The following is a 12,449-nucleotide window of genomic DNA, read 5'->3' on the forward strand; positions in this document are numbered from 1 at the left end:
AATTCACAAGAATCTATTATAGGTCGTCTAAATTTTAGAATCTAACTCAACCTCAAAAATCATAGCTCGGTGAATTGTCCAAATCGATATAATGAGATCAGTCAATCCTTTTTCATTCGACGTGTGACTCTTTATTAGAGGTGAAACTATCCTAGTAATACGAGATTTATTTGAGCCTCCTTCAATGAAAAATTATACTCATTAATACATGGTTAAAATAATTTTTATGTACATATTGTAGATGTTGAACACCCTCCGATGATTTTTTCTTCAGATTTTGAATCCCCTCAGCAGAAATACTAAATCCGCCTCTGATCTTTATAACATCCCACCATAAAATCCAACACTCGACGAGACTCTTCAACGAGATCATTCTTTTCTTATTCGACGTGAAACTCTTCAACATAAATTTTACATGTGAATCTAAATTAATCGAGAACGCATCGGATCTTGACCGTAGGATCAACTCTAAATTAATCGAGAACGCATCGGATGTTGACCGTAGGATCAACTCTGACATAGTTGAACCTCCCTCCCCCCAAAAAAATAAAATAAAAAAAGCTATAGTTGTTATGAACACAAAGATTTACGAAGAAATCTTTGACGAAAAAAATCACGAACATAGCCAGAGGAAATTCATTATGAAGGAGAGGAATACAAGGTGGAGATGGTAATCTCAATTACGTGTAAAAAAATTTAAAAACAACCCACTAAACGCACTTATATAATACGTACGTACAAATAAATTGTAGGCCTAACAACATACACGACCAGCTCAATCACTCCGCTATCACCATTAACCCATAAAAAAATTACAAACATAGATCACACCACAAACTTTTTAGAACCGAATCAATAAAATTATCGTCACCAAATCTAACAATAGTAATGGATTCTTGACCATAGGATCAACGCTGACAAGACATCCATGTGCTTGATACTATCTTGTTCTTGTTCTTCTAAATACTTCTCTTCATCTCTTTCTACTTAGTACTATTAAATACCTTTTCACCTCACTCTTGACCCACTCTTCTTTTTTTCTCTTCTGAGATTCTTTTTTTTCATTTCCAATATTCTCTTCTTTCTACTATACACTTTCTCTTTGCTCAAACATAGCATCTTTCTTCTTTGTTTCTCATTAGTTTCTTCGTTTTTCTCAAGTGGGGTTTGATGGAAACTAATAAATCCTTGCTTTTCTTGCTGTTTTTAGCTGTTTCTGCAGTTTTTGCTGATGAAGGTGAGCTTCTTTAGTAGTTTTACAAGTTCTTGATTTGGATAGTGTTGCTCAAAGTGTAGTTATGGTTTGTTTTGGTTGGTTTGATGTCTTTATTTTAGTATCTTCTTGCTATTTTTAGCAGTTTTTGGTGATGAAAGTGAGCTAGTTTTTAGTAGTTTTGTAAGTTCTTGATTTGGAAAGTGCCGTTCAAAATGTAGTTATGGTTTGTTTTAGTTGGTTTGATGTCTTTATTTTAGTATGTTCTTGCTGTTTTTAGAAGTTTTTGCTGATGAAGTGAGCTATTTTTTAGTAGTTTTGTAAGTTCTTGATTTGGAAAGTGCTGTTTCAAGGTGTTATTTTGGTTGATTATTGTCTGTTTTAGTTGGTTTTAATGTCTTTATTTTACTATGTTCTTACTGTTTTAGCAGTTTTTACTGATGAAGGTGATATATGTTTAGTACTAGTTTTATAAGTTCTTGATTTGGAAAGTGTTATTTTGGTAGATTATGGTTTGTTTAGTTGCTATAATGTCTTTATTTTAATATGGTAAGTGAAAAACAAATTGTTCTTTATTGTGCATGTGTGAAGTTTGAACCTTTCTTAAACTTCAAGATTTTGTTAATTCCTTTCATTAAATGAGGGTTAGGTGAGATTTAGTCTTTTTTTTTAATTTGGTTTTATGGAGTTTTTAAATGTTAGATATGTAAGTGATGGTGTATGAATTGGTGTTCCTAAGAAGAAATGGTAAGAAGGAAGAAGTTCAAAGAGTAAAGTTTCTAACTTTTCTATTCCTTTTGTCTTTTTTGTCTGTTGTTTAGTTGCTTGGCTATTAATGTGAATGACTTGGTATAATCTTTTTGGTGGAGGGATATTTTTGGCCTAAACCACAAAATTGTGTACAAAGTATAGAGTTGAATGTACAACTTTTTTACTCGGTTGTATCGTTGGTCTAGTGGTCGATGAGGTGGGTGAAAAATATGGGAGATGTTTTTTGACAAGCAGAGTTATTCAGTACTTGTGCTGGTGGTAGATAGCAAGTTTGTGGGTCGACCACCGTTATAAAGGGGAAAAAAAATAGAAACTTTTACAGGGGTGGTGGTGGAGTCGTCTAGTGGTCGATGAGATGGGTGAAAAATATGGGAGATGTTCAGTAACAAGCGGAGTTATTCGGTACTTGTGCTGGTGGTAGATAGCAAGTTTGTGCATCGACCACCGTTATATAGGGAAAAAAAGAGAAACTTTTACAAGGGTTGTTGTAGAGTCGTCTAGTGGTCGATGAGGTGGTTGAAAAATATGGAAGATGTTCAGTAACAAGCAGAGTTATTCGGTACTTGTGCTGGTGGTAGATAGCAAGTTTGTGCGTCGACTACCGTTATAAAGGGAAAAAAAGCGAAACTTTTACAAGGTTGTGGTAGAGTCGTCAGTACTCCGTTATGCTTAATCATATAGTTTTTGGTTCAAGTCTTGGATGTGGAGTCGCCTTTGTTAGGAATCGCTTTACCCCCCGGTATGAATCCGGATTTCGTCAGGCCCCAATATAGCACCGGCCAGACTCCGGGTGGCATTTTGTGTTGCATTTTCTCAAGTAAAGAAGAGAATATGGGCTTTAGGGAACCAGACAAATCGAAGAACTAAGATTTTCGAGATTTATAATCATGCACGAGACAAAGAACAAACATCTCAGATGGAAAAAAGATCAGAAAGAACATGATGTACACAACTAATTTCATGTGCTTTTTAAAGCTAGGACACATTGGCATGCTCCCAAATTACCAGCAATTTGGCCAAGTACATGGTCCCAGCTTTCTATTCTAAAGTTATTTTCTCTTGGTTATGATTCTGATGTGGAATATTGTGCTTCTACCCCTCAATAATTGATGTATCTAAGGTGTGGTCTAGATGTCAATAAAATGCGTTGAAACCATGGAGACTCGGGTTGAAATCCTAGCCGAGACAAAAACTCTAGGTGATTTCTTCCAATTTACCTACTTTGGCGATCAGTTATTGGGTGTCCGTGCTAATGAGAGGTAGCCGGTACACGAAGAAATAGTCGAAGTGTGCACAAGTTAGTATGATCACCTTTGTTATAATAAAATGCATTAGAGCCATGGAGACTCGGGTTGAGATCCTAGCCGAGACGAAAACTCTAGGTGATTTCTTCTAATTTACCTACTTTGGCGATCAGTTATTGGGTGTCCGTGCTAATGGGAGGTAGCCGGTACACGAAGGAATAGTCGAGGTGTGCACAAGTTAGTATGATCACCTTTGTTATAATAAAATGCATAAAAACCATGGAGACTCGGGTTGAGATCCTAGCCAAGACGAAAACTCTAGGTGATTTCTTCTAAGTTACCTACTTTGGCGAACAGTTATTGGGTGACCGTGCTAATGGGAGGTAGCCACACATGAAGGAATAGTCGAGGTGTGCACAAGTTAGTCTGATCACCTTTATTATAAGAAAATATAAAAAATGATGCATAAGTAGATAAGTAGTCTGATCACCTTTATTATAAGAAAATATAAAAAATGATGCATAAGTAGATAAGTTGTTTTGTTTATGCCTTATACGTCCACTAACTCTTTTCTATGAAGTATATGCCCATGCTTTTTGTAAGCGCATTCTTTGTTTGTTTCTGACAAGACACTGCAATTTATTGTACCAACCATACGCTGTTTTTTTGTCTATGAACCTGCTTTCTGACAATAAACTACTGCACCGCCATGGCTGTAAACGATATGTTGTTTTTTGGTTGAGAGTTGGAGGAGGGAATAGAACTTAGTCGTGGCTATTCAGCTTAATCATTATGTAGATGTTATCAAACTATTATGCGGAAATAAAGAGTTAACTTCTTGGCGTGTACTTGGATGTATGACGGGAGAACAATATTTCATCTTCCATGCAGATGTCTTTATTGGAGTAAACATTGGAACGGAGCTATCGGACATGCCACACCCAACTCAAGTGGTTGCACTTCTTAAAGCACAGCAAATCCGTCATGTACGGCTCTTTAATGCTGATCGTGGTATGCTTCTTGCGCTTGCAAATACAGGCATCAAAGTTGCTGTTTCTGTGCCCAATGAACAGATCCTTGGTGTTGGTCAATCAAATACCACTGCTGCTAATTGGGTTGCCCAAAATGTCGTCGCACATTATCCAGCGACCAACATCACGACCATATGTGTTGGTTCCGAGGTTCTATCATCCCTTCCAAATGCTGCACCGATCCTTGTCAACGCCCTTAAGTTTGTTCATTCAGCCCTTTTGGCATCGAACCTGGACAGGCAAATAAAAGTTTCAACACCTCTAGCTTCTACCATCATCCTCGACTCGTTCCCCCCATCGCAGGCCTTCTTCAATCACACCTTGAAACCAGTATTAGTACCACTGCTCAAATTCCTGCAATCCACTAATTCTTATTTCATGCTAAACGTCTATCCCTATTACGACTACATACTATCCAATGGCGTTATTCCACTAGATTATGCTCTCTTCAATCCTCTAGCTGCAAATAAAGAAGCAGTGGACTCCAACACACTTTTGCATTATACTAACGTCTTTGATGCAATGATCGACGCTGCTTACTTTGCAATGGAGGATGTCAATATCACCAATATTCCTGTTGTGGTGACTGAATCAGGCTGGCCATCAATGGGCGACTCGAATGAACCCGATGCTACAGTAGAGAATGCCAACACTTACAACAGCAATCTGATAAAGCATGTGCTAAACAAAACCGGAACTCCCAAGCATCCCGGTATTGCTGTTAGTACTTACCTCTACGAGCTATACAACGAAGACAATAAGGCGGGGCCTTTGTCAGAGAAGAATTGGGGATTATTTAATAACAACGGAACACCAGTTTATATTCTACGGTTGACTGATTCAGGATCTCTTTTTGCAAACAATACTTCAAACCAGACTTACTGCGCTGCAAAAGAAGGGGCAGATTCTAAAATGCTACAGGCTGCTTTAGATTGGGCTTGCGGAGCTGGTAAGGTAGATTGTGCACCAATGTTGCAGGGGGAACCGTGTTATGAGCCAGATAACGTGGCTGCACATGCTACCTATGCTTTTAATGCTTACTATCACATGATGGGGAGGGCTCCCGGGACTTGTGACTTCAATGGGGTGGCTACGATCACTACGACTAATCCAAGTAAGCATTTCGTCGATCTAGCCAAAATTACACCATTTCTGTTTCCTCCCTCCCCTGCAGTATTTGACGTGTCAAACCTAAAAGAGTGAAAACTCGTAGACTGATGATTCTTATGTTTTGCATATCGCAGGTCATGGTTCTTGTGTTTTTTCAAGGTAATGTTCCTACCATATGTATTAGTTATGAACCGGTGGTTGTCAGCATTATTTCTCACTGAATCGCTCCATTTTGAGTATACAACTAACCTATTTGTCGAATGTTGGTGGTGCAGTATCAGCAGAAATGGAACTTTCCTAAATGGCACGGCTCCAGCTGTTGATTCCACGAGTTCATCATCAGCCTATCCCGTCCAATATCTAAACAACAACGCCTTCTCGACCACACTGATGATGATTCTCGGAATTCTAGGATTGACCGTGGTTCTTTTGTAGCATGGTAATCTTCTGGTGCCCCCATCGCACGAGATTCAACAACCTGCACATTTTTCGTTTCAAGAAATGAGACTAGTTAGTTATCGTGGAGTCCCACTACCTTTTCGGAAAAAAAAGAAAGTAGGTTACTGATCTTCAGAAGCCACATAATTTTGTACAAATCCATGAGAGAACCTTGTTTCTTTTGCAGTGTAGGGTGAAATATTGAACCTATTTACAAATTCTTTATATTTGTTCTATTGGTTTCCTTATTATGATCATTGGAACGCCAGTTTCTTATGTGATTTTCTATGAGAGGCCTATAGTCTCTAGATTTTGTTGTTTTTTTCTTGAACAATACTTGCAAATTGCATAATATTTCTTGATTTTTCTATCCCAAGTTTCATCCAAGTAACATCAAGAAACACATTCACCCCGAATCTTGAACCCCTGAATCCTGAAATCTTGAAACCCTGGATCTCGAACCCTGAACCCCCTTTAATTGGAACGACTAAGTTCAAGTGTCTAAATGAGATTTCCGACTAGAAAAACAGTTACTTGTAAGTTAGAGGAATCTTTGCAAACATTTCATCATGACAATGTTTTTTACACAATCACCAATACCAAATATGTTGTTGCTAATGACTTTTAATAACTAACATAAAATTGTCATGAAGCTATTTTTTACCAAATGTTAATGAAATTAAGCCTAAGTTTCCTACAAGAATCAAAGGAAATATGGCAATTGCTTTTTGTATCAAATTAACTAATGGAAATTCTGTTTTGTACTACTTATAAATTAGTATAAAGAGTAGGCTAAGTTCATAACTTAGCTAGAAAATATGGACATATTTGATTTGTTTGTCATCATGTTACTTATATCACCATTTTTTCTCTGTGTTGTTACATTTATCATAGAATTTTGTACTGGAGCTGATGAAGATACCCCTCCTGATGTTGCGAATTCAACGCCTGTTTTTGTTAACGTCTTTGATGGCAGGCGTGACAACCTCCAGGCTGCCACCACTGCTCGAGTTGGCGGTGTTGGTGGTGCAAAAGATGTTACTATAGTTATTGATGGCATAAGTGGTAAGGTAAATTCTACTACTAAATGTGGTGTATGCAAAAAGGCGATTTTGTTGGAGTCCATGTCTGTGGACTGTGGTATCCGTGTCAATGGTGGTGGTGATGGTGGTGATGGTGGTCCTAGCCATGCTAAATGAGTTGTAGTAAGCTAGAAAAAAGCCCCGGGGGAGGGGGAGAAAATGATGTATTTACTATTCTTCGATTCTATAAAATATTACTATTAATTGTCGTTACTTCTCTTCTCTCTACCTTCGCAAGATAGAGATACAGTTGAGTACACATCAGTTGCTCTCGATTCCATTCATGCGAGATTACATTGAAGTTGTTGTTATTATTGTTGTTTTGTCAAAAGAGGGGGAGATAATGTATCTTCTTAAACTTCATATGATCATGTAATGTATGAAATATGAATGATATTAGTTTGTGAACTAAATTCTAATTACTATATGATTTTCTTTTTCTTTGCTCTGATGAACATTCTTCCCTCAATGGAAAGAATTATATTCAATATATATAATGGTGAAATAATAAGTAACTAATAAAATAGCTTAACTCGTACATCACTATTATTATTGAAGTAAAGAATTTTGGCACAATGATAAGGTCCCATAGTAGATTTGAAATTATTCCTCTAAGTATTTTTTGCGTTTAAAGTGAAAAATAGTATCTGAAAATTAGAGTTGTGTTTGATCAGAAATACAAATTAGAGTTATCTTTTTTCGTTGTGTGTGATTTGGAGTGAAACAAGTTAAAAAAATCCCGACGTAACCGGTAAAGTAGATATCATGTGATCATGAGGTGTACGTATTTACCCGCATGATTATCAGAGCCTTGAAAATGATTTCGGGCTGACAATAGCACAAATCACTAGTCCGATCGCTCCTCAAAGTTCCACGACACATTCAAAAATTTACAGTAGTAGCTGAAAGTTTGGAGTTTGCACAAAACAAAATTACCGAGAAAGAGAACACATTTGAAAAAGATGATTATATTTTTGATGTAGGAACGTAATACACCAAGAAGAACAAAAGAACAATATAATAATCTAGCATTAAAAAAAAGCCTTCAGATAATTGTAATATTATCGTCATATTTCACATCAGACATATGTACCATAGTATTGCATTTAATTGAAACAAAACCGAATTCAAATGTCTAAATGAAATTTTGGAAAACAAAAAAAGACAACAATTACTTGTAAGTTGAGGAATCATTGCAAGCAATTTAATTTCATGACACCAATACTAAATATGTTCCTAAATATTTTTAAGTTACATAAATTGTCATGAGGCTATTTTTACCAAAAATATTATTTTCTTGATGAAATTACATAGAAGTTTCTTACAAGAATTAAAGTAACCAAATATGGTAATTACGTTTCATACAAAATTAACTAATAAAAATTCTGTTATGCAACTTAATTAGTATAAAAAGAAGGCTCATTTCTTTACAAGAAATTCATAACTAACTTAATTAGCTAGAAAAATATGGATGATTTTGTTGTGTTAAGCATCATATTACTCATTTTTGCCTTTGTAATTACTTTGATCATAGAATTTTGTACTGATGGTCTTAGACCTAGAGAAATAACACGTGGCGATCGTCCTGTTGTTGCGTCACCGGCTTTTGTTAGTGTCAATGTCTATCGTAGTATTCAGAACAACATGCAGAATACGATAAGTGGTGGTGCAAAAGATGTTCGTATAGTTGTTCGTGATGGTATAAGTGGTAAGGTAAATACTACTACTGCTACGACTAGTGTTTACTCATCATCAAGTTGCTCTTGCGATGATGTTAAATGTGGTATTTGCAAAAAGGCGATTTTGTTGGAGTCCGTGTCCGTGCATGGTGGTATCCGTGCCAATAATGGTGGTGATGGTGATGGCAGAGTTGATGTAACTGGTGGCGTTGGTGGTGGCCCTAGCCATGCTAAGTAATTATAGTACGAAAAAAGACAATTGGGGGTGGTGGGGGATGATATAGAACTTATGTTATATTATGTTTTGATTTTAATATTATTTTTGTTTACTTTGTTTTGATTATCGTATTATTGGTTGCTGTTACTTCTCTTTCTCCATTATATATATTTTAAATGGCTATCCGTTCCTATTTTTTCTTTACTTGAGTCAAAGGTCCGTAATATGAGGTAATGAACAATTTAAGAGATCGAAACTGTTCAATTTATACTTTAAAGGACTATTTTAAATCTACTACCAAAGATATGAGACCATTATGGTCGTTTTTTCGTAGTTTTGGCTTTTTATAAAACCAATAGTGTTTTTCAAGGCTAAAAGAAATGCATGCTCTGATACCATGTTGAAGTTTATGACCATCTCATTTAAAAGTTAAAGCTGTTAGAGAGAGCACACTTTTATTACTTAAATATATTTTCAACAGTAATTAGGATTGAGTGTTATTTAGACAATTCACTAGAAAATAAGGTCAACTTAATGATATGACAACAATATCTAGCACAGTCTCAAAAAGAATAACCGATGAAAATTTCACCATAAATTAAAATTACTAATTTTATCAAATGTCATTTTCTTGATGAAACTGTAGAGAAATTTCCTATGAGACTATCAAAGTAAATAACTCTAAGATAATTACGTTTTGCAGAAGGTATAATTTACTCAAACTTTTATAGAAAATAATTCCCATGAAACTTGTTATAAAAAACACGTTCAAGTCTTCATAAGAACTCGCAAAGTTAATAAATGGATTTGTCAATCAAAATTTTGCTTGAATCAATACTTACTACTTTAATAAAAAGTGTTTTCATCATATTATGCCAATACTTTGATGATAGAAATAAAGAAATAATAACAATCCCTCCTTAAGTTGAAGGTTCTTAGTACTTAACTTATTATACTTTTAAAGATTATTGAAGTTTAAGTAAATTTCTAGCATACATACGTTTATACATCTTTGTTTGGTGTTGAGAATACTAATTCAGTTAAATCGATTAAATGTATGTAGGTTCCATCCGTCGAAGGAGATGTAGGCAAAGTTGTGCATGATGGTTCAAAAGGTGGTGATTCAGGATGTCAGGGGCAGTCATCGGAACGAATTTACTGCAACTACTAAAGATGATCGTTCTGGAGATCAGAGTCAGATTCAAAATTTAAAAAACTCTACCTTGAAGGTTCTTAGTACTAAACTTATTATACTTTTAAAGCTTATTGAAAGTTAAATTATTTTCTACCTTTGTTGCATGTTGAGATTACTAATTCAGTTGAATCGATTAAACATAGGCTCCATCCGTTCCACTAAAGATGGCAACAAAGTTGTGCATGATGGTTCAAAAGGTAGTTGTTCAGGAGGTCAGACTCTAGACTTGAATTTGACGAACTCTACTTTTAAGATTTTTAATTCTTAGCACTGAACTCGTTGTACTTCAGAAACCATATGGGCTAAAATCAATATTTATAGATACTTTAGTAATTTTACCCGTACTTACACACATGACACATGTATGTTTGGTGTCGAGAATACTAATTCAGTTGAATCGATTGAACTTAGGTTACATCCGTGTCTATTTTCATTATACGTATGTTACATCCTAAATCATTATGCCAATTAATATATAATGATGAAATTAGTATATATTTCATTTTTATTTTTAACTACTAATATGAAATTGCTTGTTACGAAATAAATTCTAAGCTAGCATATGGTCACAGATTCCAAATATTTTGGCAAGTCACTTTTGGGTACAGATTTGAGTGAAATTTCACATATGTTTGGTCATAGTATTTAAAAAAATATATTTTACTTTTAAAAATTCACAAACATTAAAATTTGACACAAATATTAGTATTTTCTAGTATTTAGATATTTGAATTATTTGGGGCAAATTGTATACTACACACTATTTGTCAATTTTTTTTTTTCAAAAACTACTTGAGTAATTTATGACCAAGCGAGTCTTAAATGTGGATAAGTATTGTTTAACTACCATAATTTAAGAGATTAATAAGATATGGGTAAAATTCAGAAATAACATACTTATCCCCTTAATTATGAGTTTCATAATTAAATAATATAACAAGTTATATTTTGTATTTTTGCAAACTGTTGCTATAAAAATACAAATACATATGATTTTTACTACTCTTATGATCGATATGTATTTTGTATTTTTGCAAATTGTTGCTACAAAGATAAAAATACATACAAATACATATGCTAAAAAATGTAATTTGATAAAAGTATTGTTATTTTTTGTAGTTTAATACTTAAGTATGCTACTTTATGTATTTTTTCCAAATATATGTATATAATCCATGTAAATCCTAATTAACCATAATGGGCCGAAATGACAGCAACAAGCCCAAACCAAGCCCAAATCCTAAAGCCATTCACAAAACCCTAGCTATGTATCCTATAAATATTCAGATATACTAACAAAATATTCAATTTCATTTTAGATCTGCTTCATTACTCTTCAATTTTCTTAATTTTTCCCCCTTTTTATTTGAAATTTTGTTTTATTTATTTATAGCATCTGCTATGATTTTCTCTATTTCGATCAATTAACAACAGAGAAAATCCGAAAAGATGCAAAATCAATTTCATTTTTTTTTGTACTTATGGACACGCTAATTTCAATATTTTTTTCTCATGAATTTATGCGTTTTCTCGTAAGTTCAACAATTTTTTTTTTGATGCCTAAATTTTAATTAATTATTTTTGCTCAATGATGATTTATTTGCTTTAACCACACTGAAATTAAGAAGTTTGTTAAGGATTTAAATTAGACCTTTTTGGATTTTTAGCTGAAGAATGTTTACTCAATTTTTTTATTTTTTTTTATGAAAAAAAGGCTTTATGAATCTTTTATCCAATTTATTTTTGGTGTAAAGCTGAGAGTTTTTTTTTCAAAGAAAATTGAAATTGAGTGGGATTTATTTATTTCTTCAGCTTGAAATCTATTTAGGGTCTAGTTAAATTCTTATTAAATTTCACATGTGGAAAATCTTTGGCCCATATCTGAGAGCAATTACTTTTATTTTACCTTTTTTTTTTAAATTTTAATTTATTTTTGTTGTTTAGCTTTATAATATTGTTCTTGTATAAGTTAAGCATAATGTTTTCAGATTAGTGATTATTTTGGTAGAAACATAAAACGATTATAATTATGGTAATATCTTGTTCCTGATTATATAAATTAACATTTAACAAGACTAATTATTTCGTCAAAAGTGATAATTAACTTAGTAATTACATGTTTAAAGTGCATTAATAATTTAAGAATTTCATAGTTCAAATCTAAATTAGCTTTGAAAAGTCTTTGCCACTGTCCCAAATATTTTCTAAAATGGAATAAAATTGCCAATTGCGTGAAATAAAATAAGCAACAACTGCATCCTTTGATAATAAATTGAATAATCTTTCTTACTTTCACATCTTAAAAGAAATTACAACTTTGTTTTGGCAAAATAATCTTTTAAAAGTTACCAAATCATACACAAAAAATGTTTAAAATGTCATCTTAATATTAGAAAGTTTAGCTTCAAAATTAACAAATATAGGGAAACAGTTTCAAGATACATTTAATTTTTGGTGAAATTTTACCAT

The 12,449-nt window shown here is 33.7% G+C and overlaps 1 protein-coding gene across 1 annotated transcript; it reads left to right on the forward strand.

The window, feature by feature from the left end:
* The first annotated feature begins 874 nt into the window (after positions 1 to 874).
* Positions 875 to 6,083, forward strand: LOC107870503 (glucan endo-1,3-beta-glucosidase 2). Its single transcript, XM_016717058.2, has 4 exons — positions 875 to 1,237; positions 4,120 to 5,373; positions 5,504 to 5,528; positions 5,645 to 6,083. The coding sequence occupies exons 1-4, from the start codon at positions 1,171 to 1,173 to the stop codon at positions 5,802 to 5,804; spliced, it is 1,506 nt and encodes a 501-aa protein (XP_016572544.1). The 5' UTR covers positions 875 to 1,170; the 3' UTR covers positions 5,805 to 6,083.
* Positions 6,084 to 12,449: the final 6,366 nt, after the last annotated feature.

Source organism: Capsicum annuum, chromosome 12 (assembly GCF_002878395.1).
Source record: "Capsicum annuum cultivar UCD-10X-F1 chromosome 12, UCD10Xv1.1, whole genome shotgun sequence".
NCBI lineage: Eukaryota > Viridiplantae > Streptophyta > Magnoliopsida > Solanales > Solanaceae > Capsicum > Capsicum annuum.

Excerpts from the sequence above, each read along its gene's own strand:
- LOC107870503 (XM_016717058.2), top strand. The coding sequence starts at position 1,171 with ATGGAAACTAATAAATCCTTGCTTTTCTTGCTGTTTTTAGCTGTTTCT. Across the intron at positions 5,374-5,503 it reads GATCACTACGACTAATCCAA|GTCATGGTTCTTGTGTTTTT; the intron begins GTAAGCATTTCG and ends TGCATATCGCAG. Across the intron at positions 5,529-5,644 it reads GGTTCTTGTGTTTTTTCAAG|TATCAGCAGAAATGGAACTT; the intron begins GTAATGTTCCTA and ends TTGGTGGTGCAG.